The sequence below is a fragment of the Geotrypetes seraphini genome, chromosome 1, assembly GCF_902459505.1.
Source record: "Geotrypetes seraphini chromosome 1, aGeoSer1.1, whole genome shotgun sequence".
Lineage (NCBI taxonomy): Eukaryota > Metazoa > Chordata > Amphibia > Gymnophiona > Dermophiidae > Geotrypetes > Geotrypetes seraphini.
Window position 1 is genome coordinate 360,146,149 of NC_047084.1, and position 16,655 is coordinate 360,162,803.

The window sequence follows — 16,655 nt, forward strand, 5'->3', positions numbered from 1 at the left end:
TACAATGTAATTTGTGCAAGCCGCTGGAGCCTGCGAGCTCGGTCCCTGTCCCATCCCCACAAACCATCTCGCTTCTGTGTTCTTATTTTCCCCATTTCTACTAACTCCCCTATGTATCTGGCATTGTCGTCCCGTCCCCCCCCCCCCTGGTGTCCATATACCATCCCCATGGCATGTCGCCTTTATGTCTCTGTCCCTATGCACATAATTTCCCCTCTTTCTGTTACCTTCCTCTGTCCAGATTTCCCCTATCTTCCTCTTCCATACCAGTGTGTCTCTTCTTTTCAACCCCATCTAGCTTCTTTCCCTCTTTCTTCCCCCCCCTGCTTCCAGCATCTGGCTCACCTGCCTGTCTTCCCCTTTCTTTCCTGCTGTGGGTTTCTTTCTTTCCCTCTTCATCCCCTTGGTCCAAGTTGCAGTGATGGGGAAGAGGAAAGCCAAGAATCTATATATTGCAGATTCCCTGAAGTAGTGTTCAAGGACCAAGAGCCAGCTGACCATCCCACTTAGCATAGGCTGCTCGTAAATGCCATAGAGGAGCAGCAGAGTACCCCCCGTTGTTAGTGCAATCAGAGCACTTTTCTGGAAATTTATCACCCCTGTTCTTGGCAGTGTCAATTGTAGACCTTAAGGATAAACAGCATGATGGGGTACAGTGCTTGAGCACCCTATGATCAGCAACTGATAAGCCAGGTCAGATTGCCTGAAGTACTTTCTTCCTTTCACTCCCTCCTTCCTAATTTGAGCCGGGAACACACGCGATCGTGCGGTCCAGCAGCCCCCACCCTCCCTCCACCTCACCTTATATTCCGAGTTTGTCAGCTTTCTTTTTCCCGAGCTGCACTCATTCAAAAAGATGCGCACGCGCGGCTGCGCGAGTCAATCAAACTTCTTCTCTCCTGCAACTTCCTGTTTCTGGTTGCATCAGAGGAGAATATTAATCGACTTGATCGACTTGCGCAGCCGTGCGTGCACGGCTTCTTGAACGCGTGCGGCTCGAGAAAAAGGAAGCCGGCAAACTCGGAATATAAGGTGAGGTGGAGGGAGGGAGCTGGCTAAACGCTACTGGTGGGCGGTGGCTGTGGGGACCGTGCGATCCTTGATGCCTCACTGCGGTGAATGGCCTTGTCCCCGTCCCCGCAGCGACTGCTATTTTTCTTTCCCCGTTCCGGCGGGTTACCCGCGGCTAAACGCGGCTAGCTGCAGGTAACCGCCACCGTGTCATTCTCTATAAAGGTGCGTTAGGGCCTTAATGCGCAGAATAGCACGTGCTAGCTGCTTCCACCTCCTTGAGCAGACGGTAAAAGGAGCCCCAAGTGTTTTGAAGCTTATTGTTGTTTTAAATGTTTTTGTTTGTTATAAATTACGTATGTATGTTTGTTGGAATCTGCCTAGAAATGTTGATATAGCAGAATATAAATTTTTTAAATAAGTAAAAATAAATTTGACTGACTTCTTTGAAGGTGTGAATAAAGATGTTGGTTGATGTAGTGTATCTAGATTTTCAGAAAGCTTTTGACAGAGTTCTCATGAGAGGCTCTTGAGAAAATTAGTCATGGGATAGGAGGCAAGTTCAGTTGTGGATTATTTATTTATTTAAAAAATTAATTGGAAGACTGAGCATCCAAATGGCAGATGAAATTTAATGTGGACAAATGCAAAGTGATGCACGTTGGGAAGAATAACCCAAATCATAGTTCACCGGATGCTAGGGTCCACCTTGGGAGTTAGCATCCAAGAAAAAGATCTGGGTGTTATTGTAGACAATATGATGAAACCTTCTGCCCAAAAAAGAAAACAAGATGCTAGGAATTTTTATTGAAAAAAGGGATGATTAACAAGACTAAGAATGTTATAATGCTTCTGTATCACTCCATGGTGCAACCTTATCTGGAGTATTGCGTTCAATTCTGGTCACCTTATAGCGGAACTAGAAAAGGTTCAAAGAAGAGAGACTAAGAAAATAAAGGAGATGGAATTCCTCTTGTATGAGGAAAGACTAAAAAGTTTAGTCCTCTTCAACTTGGAAAAGAGACGGCTGAGGGGAGATATAATTGATGTACAAAATCCTGAGTGGTGTAGAATGGGTACAAGTGGATTGATTTTTCACTTTGTCAAAAATTATAAAGACTAGGGGGACACTCTGATGTTACAGGGAAATATTTTTAAAACCAATTAAGAGGAAATATTTTTTCACTCAGAGAATAGTTAAGCTCTGCAACGTGTTGCCAGAGGTTGTGGTAAGAGTGGTTAGCGCAGATGGTTAAAAGAAAGATTTGGACAATTTCCTGGAAGAAAAAAGTCCATGATCTGTTGTTGAGACAGACATGGGGGAAGCCACTGCTGGCTCTGGATTGGTAGCATGGAATGTTGTTACTTTATGGGTTTTTGTCAGGTACTAGTGATTGGCCACCTTGAGGATGGGCTTCTGGGCTAGATGGACCATTGGTCTGACCCAGTAAGGCTATTCTTATGAGAGTAGGCAGAGGCTAAACGTGGCTAGCTGCAGGTAACCGCCACCGTGTCATTTTCTATAAAGGTGCGTTAGGGCCTTAATGCTTATCCATAGGATAGAACTTATTACTGGTGGAATGAGATAAGTGGACTTTTTTGTGTGTGACATGTTAAAACAATCTTAAGTTTTTTCACTGGGGCATTTTTTCACATGTGCAATGATAAAGAGAAGTAGTAGAGATATATATAGTGCTGGGCTTGGCCCTGTCTTTGGTCTCTTATTCATGCTTCTGAGCACCATTGGATTATATCATAAATACAGTGTTAATAGGCTGCTGTTCTTTGGTTTTGTTTTGTATGAACATTACCTCCGGCAGCATATAATGAGGTTTAGTTTTTCCCCGCTGATTGAATTGGGTATCCATACAGCCCACCAAGGGGTTAGCTATATCAATAGCTTTAGACTTGATCTTCTGTTTCCCCATAAGTTTCAAACGGCAGCTTGCAGGAAAAAATAGTCTGACGTATTCCTCTCCGGGTACACCCCTTCAGCCGCAACCTACAGTTAGTGCGCAACAGCACTGATGTCAGTTATAGTCAAGAAGGCCCCTTGAGTGATGTCACGTGTTGTTGCCCACTGTGCTGCTTGTCAGTTCCCCTGGGAAGTAAACCAAATGAAAAAGGTTCACCCTCTGCGAATAGCCTAGTAGATATGCTACGCTATCTTCTGGATTATTCTTTTAAATAATTTCCATTTAGGCAGTCAGTTGAAAGAATAATTGGGAAAAGGAACAGTATACTTAATTGTGTAAAGAGAAGTAACAGTAGGAACAGACTCATTTACAAAGTGAAAATCCACGACCTTTCTAAAAGCACCTGCAAGTGATTTTTGAATGACTGCCTGCCTTAGAATTTATAGGTGCTTTCCATTAAGACTTTGCCTTTTAAAAGGAGTGGCAGATAGATCTAAGATGGCTTTCTTTTTGATCTTCCATTAAATTATCTTTTTATTCTCCTTCATTTGTTGAAATAAGCCAGTTTTGCTGTCTGTTGTATTCGTGTTGGTAAGCTGCTAACATGGGTATTGGAAGACTTGTTGGGAGGTGGAGTACTGTGAATTTCTGTCTTGTTAAAGAAAAGTTATCCATCTTTGCAACAATAGATCTGATTTTTATTTGTGTCTTCATTTACCTTTCTTACCGATTTCTGAATTTGCTTCACAGGCACTTACAGTTCATGATACAAAGCAGTGCCAGACCTGGGATTTGGGAACCAGCTTCTTCATCTGGGAAGAGGATGTTAAAAATCAAAGAAACAGGTCTATATCACTCACTGCTATTTAAGAATAGCCTAGTGGTTAGAGCAGTGGACTGAAGCCAGTCGGGTTTTCAGGATAGTCCTAATGAATATGCATAAGAGAGATCTGCATATAATGGAGGTGCCAGGCATGCAAATCTGCTCCATGTATATTCATTAGGGCTATCCTGAAAACTTGACTGGCCTGGTGGTCCTCCAAGACAGGGTTGGGAATCACTGGCCTAGATTCTCAAAAACTGCGCTAAATGATAGGCTATCGCAGCCGTTCTGGTAATGATTTTAAAAAAGCAAGTCATTCTCCAAAAAATGCTCATGCAAATGAGGTTTGCGGAGAGTAGAGAAGACTTGCTTTGAATGCTGGTGATAGCAATGGGCGCATGCGCAGAATAAATGCAAAAAGAAAAAACCAAACCAAAAACACAACAGGAGAGATGCCCACTTTCTCCCGCTTCCAAGTGAACGCCCACTGCCACACAGCACCAGCTGCCTCTAATGCCCAGCACCCTTGCCCCCTTACCTTGGTTTAGATGGCTGACTGGAGGGGTGCGCTTCTGGCCCGCTTCTGGCCCACTTCTTCAAAATGGGCCTTCCCCTCCCCGGTGCATCTTGGGATGCACCAGAAAGGGACCTAAGGTTCTGATTGGCCCAGCTATCGGCTTTGTTTTTCACAAAGTTGATCAGTGTTTTCAAGATTTGGTAAATTTCTTCGCCCAAACAGATCATTTACCATTGGACCCTTGAGGAAGGCTTGTTGGCCAAAGCACGGCCCATGTCGGGTCCGGTAGGCCTTTTATGATCTATGTAAACAAGTTTTTATACTATTTGAAGACGTTTGGAAGAAATAAAAGGAAAGCCAAAACATTGTGTTTTCCACAGACTTTGTTTTTATTTGAATTGCTTCCTTTTTTCTGTGGAATATTGGGTCTCCTTGCTTTGCCTTTTCAGGATATTCACAATGAATATGCTTGAGAGAGATTTGCATAGCAAGGAGGCAGTGCATGCAACTCATCTCGTGTATAGTCATTGTGGATATCAAAACTGATTTGGCTGGGTGTACCCTGAGGATTGAGTTGAGAAGCACTGTTGTAATCTTCTTTGAGCCCTTGATTGTAAGATGGCAAATAGCATAGACTTCTTCAGTTTACATTTGCTACACTTTATTTTCTGACCATTTAAATGCAGGCTGCTTAATGAATGCAGTGCCTTTATCCATAATTTTGTTTCAGAGCTGAGGCTGTTGTTCAACGTATTGCAGAACTCAATCCCTATGTACATGTCATATCATCGACTGCTCCACTGGAGGAATCAACTGACCTCTCCTTCCTCAAACAGTATCAGGTACCATTGACTTGAGACCTGGGTTTATACATATCTTCCCCCTTGAAGTTTTCTTATTGTAATCCATTGGTTCTAGAACTTCCTTTAAATTGAAAAAGGTTTGGTGGTTTAGACCAGTGATTCCCAACCCTGTCCTGGAGGAACACCAGGCCAATCGGGTTTTCAGGCTAGCCCTAATGAATATGCATGAGAGAGATTTGCATATGATGGAAGTGATAGGCATGCAAATTTGCTTCATGCATATTCATTAGGGCTAGCCTGAAAACCCAATTGGCCTGGTGTTCCTCCAGGACAGGGTTGGGAACCACTGGTTTAGACATTTAGATATTTGAAAGATATTACCAATCCTCAAGAAACAAACCTTGTTCAGTGGAAAGGTAGTTGTAGAACTACTACAGGGTGGACTCAAACATTTTTTTTTTCACAGAAAAAATATAGGGTTGCCTGTAATGCCTTCCTAGAGAAGGTGGTAGTGACAAAAATAGTAATAGCTTAAGAGTGAATGCAAAATATTTTCTATTGGCAAGAGAATGGACAAGAACCATATGTGTAGCCTTCACAGACTGGCACTTATCCCAGGACTAGCAGGCATGATATTCTCACTTGTGGGTGACGTCATCTACGGAGCCCCGATGCGGAAGCATTTTCAAGCAAACTTGATTGAAGATTTAAGTTTGCTCTGCTGCTCCACGCATGCGTGCCTTCCTGCTCCACTAGGGGGCGCATCCCCTCGTGGTCTCCAGTTCAAAATTTTCCACTGAGCCTAGAAGTCGTGTTTCTTCAGGCTCTGCCCCAACTGCCTTCTAGCACCGCGATTTTTTCTTATTTTCTCGATTAAGTCGCTGTGCGCGAATTTTTTGTTGTTTCAACTTGTTCCTGCTTCGTTTTTGACCAACCCGGAGGCTTCCGGGTCCCCGTGGCCGCGTGGCTACTCGAGCCGCAGCCAGTTTCGATTCTATGTCCCGGCCTTTGACCGGCTTTAAAAAGTGCACCCAGTGCGAGCGGCTTCTTTCCATCACAGACCCGCATCGCCGGTGCATCCTCTGCCTGGAGGCCGCTCATCCAACCGACTCCTGCCCCCAGTGTGCTACTTTCCAGAACCGGGCCCTCCGCCGAAGAAAAGCCCGCATGGCGGATCTCTTCACCGCCGACCAACCCTCTACCTCGGGCTCGAGGTCGGCCCCGGCCTTGACCTCAGCCCTGAATACCTCAGCATCGACTCGAATCCGAAGTCCTCGGGACAGCAGAAAGCCTCGGCTCCGGGTAAGTCCCCTTTTCCCTCTTCAGGTTCCGTAACAGCGAAGAAGCCAGCCTCGGGGACACCGGCGACGCATGGCGGAAGTCCCATGCTCACAGCCCCGGTGAAGCCCTCCAAGCCTTCGGGCCGTGCCTCCACCACACGGGAATACTCTGATACGAGGTCGCCCCCGGTGGAGCGCACCGAGGCAGTGGACATGCCCTCAATGCTGTCTGTGCCCGTTTTCCAGGACCTACTCCGAGCGATGATCTCATCGGAGCTGTCCGCTGCAATGGCACATCTACAACTGGCCTCGACCCCGCATGTGCCAGACCAGCCTGAGCCTCGCGTCGAGCCACCTCGGGGAAAAGCGCGCAAGCTCCGCCGCATCCCATCCTCCTCGGACTCCTTGCCAAGACACCCAAGGCGCTCTCCCTCCACAGACCGCCGCGGGGCAAAACGTCGTGCTAAAATGACAGAAACCTCGAACCGCCGTACCTCCAAGAAGGCCCGGGGTTCCCCCACTCTACGAGGCCGTTCACCTACACCTCGTACGGGACCGCTGAGGGTGACGGAGCTATCACTCTCCAACCCGCGCATCCTCCGAACTCCCCCTCGGACCGGGGCTCCGATCCGAGGTTTCAGGCTTTCACCGAGGGAGTCCGGGTCGAGGTCACCGATTCGACATCGATCGGTACCCCGAACCCCGGCATCGTCTCCGAGGGGCTCCTCGATAAGTCGGAGATCCACGACCCCGGAACACTTTCACAGTGCTTACTCGGTCTCGGAGCGTGGATCGGAGCAGGAGCCTCAATACTCGAGGGAAGCCTCCCCATCCTTCTCCACCCGACGGAGGTCTCGTTCACCGACCCCGCACGGGGCCTCGGGAACATCCCGCCCATCCTTCTCTCGCTTTGTCCAGGACATGGGCCACGCTTTGGACTTGGACCTCCAGTCCAACTCCAGATACTCTAAGGAGTACCTAGCAGAGCTGGATATGCCATCACTACCCAGAGAGTCCCTTCGCTTACCGCCTAACCCGGTATTCCAACAGGCTTTCTTCAGGAACCTGGAGACCCCCTATATGGCCACAGCAGTACCCTCCAAAATGGAGGCTAAGTACCGTACAGTACCCTTCCCGGGATTCGAACAACCGCAGCTCTCCCACCAGTCGCTGTTAGTAGAATCCTCCTTGAAAAAGGCTCACCCCTCCAGGGTCTCAGCGGCGGTCCCCCCAGGCCGAGAAGGCCGAACCCTAGACAAGTTCGGCAGGAGACTATATCAAATTGCGATGATGGACTCTAGGGTGCAAAGCTACACTTTCACCTTCACATCTTACCTCAAACACCTCATTGGACTACTGAGAGCCTTTGAGACTGACTTACCGGCCTCCCACCAAGGAGCGTTTAGCCTGCTTTCAGAGTCCCTCTCCAACCTACGCCTCCATCTATTCCACGTGGCCTACGATGGTTTCGAACTCTCCTCCAGAGAGGCAGCCTTTGCTATCGCCATGCGCCGACTAGCTTGGCTGCGCCTGGTCGACATGGCCCCCAACTTACAGGACCGGTTGGCTAACCTCCCCTGCGTGGGTAAAGAACTGTTCGATGACACTATCGAGGCGGCTACAAAACGCCTCTCCGAACACGAACGCTCGTTTGCCTCCCTCGTGCGGCAAAAGCCTAAACCGCCCGCGTCCAGGCCGTTCAGGGCCCCTCCGCGCCGCTACCCACAAAAATCCACTCTTGCCTTCTCGCGGCCTCCGCCCAGGCGACCGCAAGCCCACCATCGGGAATGGGCGACGAGGTGGCAGATGAAGTTCAACGTTGAGAAATGTAAAGTATTACATATGGGAAGCAGAAACTTGAGGTACAACTATACGATGGGAGGGATATTATTGAAGGAGAGTACACAGGAAAGGGACTTGGGGGTAATGGTGGACACAACAATGAAGCCGATGGCACAGTGTGCAGCGGCCGCCAAGAAAGCGAATAGAATGCTTGGTATAATCAAGAAAGGTATTGCGATCAGAACGAAAGAAGTTATTCTGCCGTTGTATCGGGCGATGGTGCGCCCGCATCTGGAGTACTGCGTCCAATTTTGGTCACCATATCTTAAGAAGGATATGGCGTTACTCGAGAGGGTCCAGAGGAGAGCGACACGTCTGATAAAAGGTATGGAAAACCTTTCATACGCTGAGAGATTGGAGAAATTGGGTCTCTTTTCTCTGGAGAAGAGGAGACTTAGAGGGGATTTGATAGAAACTTACAAGATCATAAAGGGCATAGAGAAAGTAGAGAGAGACAGATTCTTCAAACTTTCAAAAAATAATAGAACAAGAGGGCACTCGGAAAAGATAGAAGGGGACAGATTCAAAACGAATGCTAGGAAGTTCTTCTTTACCCAACGTGTGGTGGACACCTGGAATGCGCTTCCAGAGGACGTGATAGGGCAGAGTACAGTAATGGGGTTTAAGAAAGGATTAGACAATTACCTACTGGAAAAGGGGATAGAGGGGTATAGATAGAGGATTACTGCACAGGTACTGGACCTGTTGGGCCGCCGCGAGAGCGGACTGCTGGGCACGATGGACCTCTGGTCTGACCCAGCAGAGGCACTGCTTATGTTCTTATGTTCTTATCGGGCTCTGCCCAAGTCCCAACCGCCTGCGACTACCAAACCATTCCCGTCCTTTTGACGGGATACGCGGAAGGGGGCAGGCCCCCTCCGCCATAGTCCCAGGCCTCCTTCCCATCGGAGGTCGCCTCAAAGTCTTTTACCCTCGCTGGGAACAAGTCACGTCGGACGCATGGGTCATTGGCGTGATCTCATCAGGATACTCTCTCAACTTTCGGGCCATTCCTCCAGACAACCCCCCAAGGAATTGCCCTCCCAACCGGACGCAGCTACCCCTACTCCTCTCCGAAGCTCGAGATCTGCTTCACCTGAGAGCAGTGGAGGAGGTTCCCCCCGGCCAACGGGGGAAGGGCTTCTACTCCCCTTACTTACTGGTACCGAAAAAAACGGGAGACCTTCGCCCAATACTAGACTTGAGACGCCTCAACAAATTTCTGGTACGGGAAAAATTTTGGATGCTTTCCCTACCGACCCTATACCCCCTGATCGACGAGGGCGACTGGCTCTGCTCCCTCGATCTGAAGGAGGCGTACACATATGTTCCAATGCACCCCGCTCACCGCAAGTTCTTGCGTTTTCAAGTGGGAGACCTGCACCTGCAATACCGAGTCCTCCCCTTCGGCCTAGCATCGTCACCTCGGGTCTTCACCAAGTGCCTCGTGGTGGTCGCAGCTACCTTACGCTCCCAAGGTCTTCAGGTATTCCCCTACCTGGACGACTGGCTGATCAAAGCCCCCTCCAGGGAAGGGGTTATCTCAGCGACCCAACAGACTATTATCTACCTACAGAGTCTGGGGTTCGAGATAAACTTCCCAAAATCCCAACTACGCCCCTCGCAGTCCCTACAATTCATCGGGGCCATGCTGGACACGGTTCGCCTCCGTTCCTTCCTCCCCCCTCCGCGTCTAGAGGCGTTAGTAAATCTGAGCCGAAGGATCTCACTGCTGACCTCGGTATCAGCTCGACAGATGATGACTCTCCTGGGCCACATGGCCTCCACCGTCCATGTCACATCCTTCGCCTGTCTCCATTTGAGAATCTCTCAATGGACCCTGGCCTCTCAATGGCGTCAAGACCGGGACCTGATCGATCGTCCCGTGACAGTGACTCCTTCCTTGCAACGATCGCTCCGCTGGTGGGCCGACTCTTCAAATCTTTCCAAAGGTTTGCTCTTCCTTTCCCCTCCTCACAGCAGGGTACTCACCACGGACTCGTCGGAGTACGCTTGGGGAGCCCACCTGGACGGCCTCCGCACTCAGGGGATGTGGTCAGCAGAAGACCGCCGCTGTCACATCAACGTGCTAGAGCTCCGGGCCATCTATCTCGCAGCTGTAGCTTTTCAACATCTGCTTCACGACCGGGTGGTCCTCATCCGAACCGACAACCAGGTAGCAATGTACTACGTAAACAAACAAGGGGGGACAGGATCTTGGTCCCTCTGTCGGGAAGCCATGCGCCTCTGGAAATGGGCAATCTCCAACAACACCTACCTTCGAGCGGTGTACATACAAGGAGAACAAAACTGTCTGGCGGACAGACTCAGCCGCCTCCTCCAGCCACACGAGTGGTCACTGCACTCTCAGACCCTACGACAGGTGTTCGAAAAGTGGGGGACGCCTCAAATAGACCTGTTCGCATCCCCCCACAATCACAAACTGCCCCTCTTCTGCTCCCGGATACACTCCCCAGACCGACTCGAGGTCGACGCCTTCCTCCTCGACTGGGAGGGAAGGTTTCTGTACGCGTTTCCGCCGTTTCCTCTGATCCTGCGGACGCTGGTCCACCTGAAAACGGTGAAAGCCACCCTGATCCTGATTGCTCCTCGCTGGCCACGCCAGCCTTGGTTTTCCCTTCTACTTCAACTCAGTGTCAGAGATCCACTGCCTCTGCCTCGGTTTCCCTCTCTACTATCACAGAGTCAGGGTTCGCTGTTACATCCCAATCTTCAATCTCTTCATCTGAATGCTTGGTTTCTTTCCCCCTGACTTCTCTCCCCGTGTCTCAATCAGTCAAGGAGATATTGGAGGCCTCTAGAAAGACCTCGACGAGAACCTGCTACTCTCAAAAGTGGACCAGATTCTCAGCCTGGTGCTCCTCTCACAGCCAGGACCCGGTTTCGGTCCCCGTCCCTCTGGTCCTTGACTATTTACTTCAATTATCTCACTCCGGCCTAAAGACCAACTCCATTCGAGTACATCTCAGTGCGATTGCGGCCTTTCATCAGCCCCTGGAAGGAAAAGCCCTCTCGCTCCACCCCTTAGTCTCTCGATTCATGAAGGGTCTTCTGAATGTCCACCCTCCTCTCAAACCCCCTCCGATGGTTTGGGACCTTAACGTGGTTCTGGCTCAACTAATGAAACCTCCATTTGAGCCCCTAGACAAATGCCATCCTAAATTCCTCACGTGGAAGATGATTTTCCTGCTTGCACTCACTTCCGCCCGGCGAGTTAGTGAGCTACAGGCTCTGGTAGCGGACCCACCCTTCACTGTTTTCCACCATGACAAGGTGGTACTCCGCACACATCCAAAGTTCTTGCCTAAAGTAGTGTCTGATTTTCACCTCAATCAGTCCATCGTCTTGCCCGTGTTTTTTCCCAAGCCCCACTCTCACCCCGGAGAGGTGGCGCTTCACACTCTTGACTGTAAGAGAGCATTGGCCTTTTACCTCCAACGCACTCAACCACACCGGAAAGTCCCACAATTGTTTTTGTCCTTCGACCCAAACCGGTTAGGCCACCCAGTTTCCAAGCGCACCTTGTCCAATTGGTTGGCCGATTGCATCACCTTTTGCTACGCTCAGGCTGGTCTCGCGCTGCATGGTCGAGTAACGGGACACAAGGTCCGAGCGATGGCAGCCTCCATAGCGTTCCTCAGGTCCACACCTATTGAGGAAATCTGCAAGGCTGCCACGTGGTCTTCGGTTCATACTTTCACCTCCCACTACTGTCTGGACTCACTGTCCAGAAGCGATGGCCGGTTCGGCCAATCGGTATTGCGAAATCTATTTGCCTAAATTGCCAACTTCCCTCCATCCCTTTTCAGTTAGCTTGGAGGTCACCCACATGTGAGAATATCATGCCTGCTTGTCCTGGGATAAAGCACAGTTACTTACCGTAACAGGTGTTATCCAGGGACAGCAGGCATATATTCTCACAACCCGCCCACCTCCCCGAGGTTGGCTTCTTTGCTAGTTAAGTGAACTGGAGACCACGAGGGGATGCGCCCCCTAGTGGAGCAGGAAGGCACGCATTAGTGGAGCAGCAGAGCAAACTTAAATCTTCAATCAAGTTTGCTTGAAAATGCTTCCGCATCGGGGCTCCGTAGATGACGTCACCCACATGTGAGAATATATGCCTGCTGTCCCTGGATAACACCTGTTACGGTAAGTAACTGTGCTTTATAGCCCAAGGCAGCACTGATACTACTTTGAAAAGGGGGGAAGGAGATCTGTATGGGAAATTGTTTGCATTCTTGTTCTGGGGTGGGGGGTGGTTGATGTTGAAAGCCTTATGGTAGAGTCCAAGCTTTACTGCAAAATTATCACAGCTATTACTGTTAGTTCTGCATATTTTCATTAAGTCAAATATCCTTATACAACACAAGCAAACCTGGCTAGCGAAAGCATGGGACAGGAATGTGGGATCTGTTGGGGAGAGGAGAAGATAGTGGACGCTGCGGATGGGCAGACTAGATGGGCCATTTTGCTTTTATCTGCCATCATGTTTCTATATTTTATATGAATAATTGCTGGATATTTTTCAAACCTTTATAAAATGTGAAGTGTGCTCTTTTGCTACTTTGTATATGACTCAACATGTTGATAATGGTAAACAAAAAAATATATCAAAGCATTTACATATCGTTGTTGAATTTTAATTTGTTTAAGATTTACAGTGAGGCAAAATGAGTAACCCCCCTAGAATATTTTGCTGTATTTTTTTTCAGCAGCCGCTTGGAATTTTAATGTGAAATTTTAGAGCTGTATTTGTTAATCTCATTTCGCTCGGTGTACAACATAGATACTATCTTTAAACATGGCAAAGTTAGACTTTTTAGCATGACTATCCACTGACTTTTCAAACATTCAAAAATGTTTGCACTGTTAACTATCATTTAAAATAATACCATTAATGATGGTCAATTTAGCGTAGACTTTTTTTTTAAACAAAAATTTGTATTTGATAATATAATTTACAGATAATTTCTTTGAAGTAAACAATTGCTGAACTTAAGGAAGTTTTTCAGATGGTCTGGGGCATCCTGGTGTAGGAACCAATCGACAAGGATGTTAAGAATTTCCCAAAATGACCGAAGGCCTATGTTAAAGTTGACATTGTCAATTATATCATTTGAATGATGATATTTTACTGTGTGTTAGTTCGAATGTGTTTAACGTACAAAAATCACAAGGTAGTGATTCTAAAATGTCAGCAACATCAACAATGCTTAAAATAATTAACAGTTGATGTTAGTAATTTGATAAATTAAGTATATTAAATTTCTTGTTGAAATTCAAAGCAGTGGTTGAGATCTGAAAAAAAACCTGTAGAGGTGGGATATGTATATGTATATGTATATATATATATATATATATATATATTTATTTTTTTTTTACCTCACCCTGTATGTTTGTTCATGTTTGCTATACTGACTTTATTTCAAAATGTTGAGGTAGTAAATTGAAGAAAGAAGAAAGGAACTTTAATCATCATGACTGGAAAGCAGAATCAACAATAGAGGTTGAAACAAAAAGAGAAAATTAGGATCTATGCATACCTATGCAGTCAAACATCGCTGCAACCAGAGAATGCCAGGGAAAAGTGGGTTTTGAGGTTCTCACAAAACTTATTTTAGAACATCTTTGCTAACAAATGGAGAAGTAGGGCATCCCACAAGGAATAGCTGAAGAAGAAGATGAAGAAGCAGGTGGAGTGCTTGGTGTATTTCAACCTCTTGTGAAATTCAGGGGCAAGAAAAGCCAATGGTCAATGCAATGCAAGAAGCAAGTGAGAGGTGTATAAGGAAGAATGAAAGAGAATAGTTAACAAGAAGTACCAGAATGAACTCTGTAAATCAGTAACCAATGGCGCTGAAATAGTAAAGCAATAACATGACTGTATTTGTGAGCCTGGCAAAAAGTTCTGATAGCAGTGTTCTTGATTTTTTGGAGGTGCCTTCATAAACTACACTGGCTTTGGGTATCAAAGCTGCAGCAACTGCCTCCTTCATGACATGGGCCTTTCATACAAGATTGAGGACTAGTTCATCAGAGCTTGGGGATTCCTGACCTCACATGTTTAAGGAAGGAGTGGATTATGTGGCTGATGCTTCAAGTTTCAGCATACTCCATTTCTGCCCGCCGGATGCTCTGGATCAGACAATGGGCAGGTGACTCAGCTTTCAAGGCCATTCTCGGCAAATTTCCCTTCAATGGCAGATTCTGTTTGGCAAAGAACTGGATGACCTCATGGCCAGTGTGGTGGATCACCATCCCAAATCCCTCCCGTACAGCAGGAGCTGTTATTCTGCCGGGGGTGGCAGAGGCAATTTTCCTCTGGTTACTCATATCGGAGACCCTTTCAGGGATCCAGATAGAGATTTGGCAGTTACAGGTATCAGCAGCACACTGGCTTCTGTGGTGGCTCAGCCCCCAACAGTGACACCAGGATGACAGTCGGCGGGTAGCTGTCGGCTTTCTGGAAGGAATGGGAACAGATTTTATCCAACTGTTGGGTTCTAAACATTATTCAGGAGGGGCACAAGATTGAGTTTTGTCTGCCCCCTCCAGATCTATTCTTGACTTCCCAACTAGACGGCCAGAGAAGGTGAGAGTCCGAGTGACAGTGCAATGACTCTTAGATATTCATGCCATAGAATCAATTTCCAAAGAAGAGTTGGGCTCAGGCAGATACTCTTTATACTTCATTGTACCCAAGAAAGGCACTGAAGTTTGGAGGCCCATTCTGGATCTGAAGTGAGGGGAGGCCCTAAATGTTCCCCACTTTCACATGGAGACAATCTGCTCTGTCATAGCAGCGGTGGCTCTGGTAGAATTCTTTATCTTTCTGGATTTGAAGGAAGCATATCTGCACATCCCATCTTTTCAATCACAGGAAACATCTGAGATTTCAAGTTCTGCAGCGACACTTCCAGTTTGGCCATGACTCCCCTCACCTTTAACAAGGTGATGGTTGTAATGGCCCACCTGATGGGTGTCTAGGTACATCCTTAACTAGACAATTGGCTGTTCAGGTCTCTCCCTCTGGAGGATGACAAACGTGCAGTTCAGCAGGTGGTGAGCGTTCTGCAGAACCTGGGTTGGAGAGTCAACTTCCAGTTTCGCCATGACTCCCCTCACCTTTAACAAGGTGATGGTTGTAATGGCCCACCTGATGGGTGTCTAGGTACATCCTTAACTAGACAATTGGCTGTTCAGGTCTCTCCCTCTGGAGGATGACAAACGTGCAGTTCAGCAGGTGGTGAGCGTTCTGTAGAACCTGGGTTGGAGAGTCAACTTCCGAAAGAGTCAACTTCATCTGACTCAGTGCTTGGAATATCTGGGATTTGTTTGATATGGCACAGTATCGTGTTTTTCTTCCTAAGCCACGCAAACAGAAGATCATGGAGTTCTTGGCTGTTCCGAGCCCCATGGCCTGGCATTACCCACAAATGCTAGGCTCAATGGCAGTCTCCCTGGAGGTTGTTTCTTGGGTGAGAGCTCAAATATGCCTGCTCTAGTACTTCCTTCTGTCCAGGTGGTCTCCGCAGCGACACTCCATGTAGACAAAGCTCCCCTGGACTGTGAAGGCAAAGCAAAGCTTGCATTGGTAGTTCCAGGGGAAGGCCTTGTTGAGGGTTATGCCTTTCAAAATCAGCACGTGGGTGATACTCGTGACCAACACCGGCCTAAATGGCTGGAGAGGCTCTCTGGTGAGGTCAACGTCTCCAAGGCAGGTGGTCCCCATTGGAAAGCAAGTGGTCCATAAATCGTTTGGAACCAAGAGCCATTCAGTTGGCCTTGCTGGAGTTGCAATCCTTTCTGTCAGGGAAAGCAGTCAGGGTATTTTCAGACAATGTCACTGCGTGGCTTATGTGAACAGACAAGGAGGCACCAGAAACGATCCCCTTCACCTTAAGGCATGGATATTGTTCCAGTGGGCAGAATTTCACTTGCTCTCTCTGGTGGCCACATGGCAGGAGTAGAGAATTATCTAGTCTGACTTTCTCAGCAGGCAGTCTCTGGACCCAGGGAGGTGGTTTATGTCCTGGAAGGCATTTTCCCTCATTGTTCAGAATTGGAGCAAACCAGACATGGATCCAGTGGCGTATCTAGGGTATGTGGCACTCGGGGCCCATCATTTTTTGACACCCCCCTCCCATGTAAAAAAATATTTTTTGTAATAACCATGAAATGGAATAAATGGTCAGAATAGAAACAGGCAGTGAAAATTTTCTTTTTTTTTTTGTATAAATATTTTTTATTCTTTTTTTTTTTTTAAATTCTTACATCAAGTGAAATACATGTAATACATTCAATTATACAAAAAAACACTTGAAATTATCATTAAATTTTCTTACAATGTGAATTAAATAAACCCTTTTTCAGAATTTATATCATATTAATATTACAATAGTTTTCCCTCCCTACCCCTTCTATATGTTCTATACATGTGTT

The 16,655-nt window shown here is 47.4% G+C and overlaps 1 protein-coding gene across 4 annotated transcripts in view; it reads left to right on the plus strand.

The window, feature by feature from the left end:
• Positions 1–16,655, plus strand: part of UBA6 (ubiquitin like modifier activating enzyme 6) — a 328,373-nt gene that overhangs the window by 18,121 nt on the left and 293,597 nt on the right. For all 4 annotated transcript variants that reach the window (XM_033914779.1, XM_033914755.1, XM_033914773.1 and 1 more), the window contains exons 6-7: positions 3,678–3,772; positions 4,998–5,109. In XM_033914779.1, coding sequence (XP_033770670.1) covers positions 3,678–3,772; positions 4,998–5,109 — 207 coding nt within the window. The remainder of the gene's footprint in view (positions 1–3,677; positions 3,773–4,997; positions 5,110–16,655) is intronic.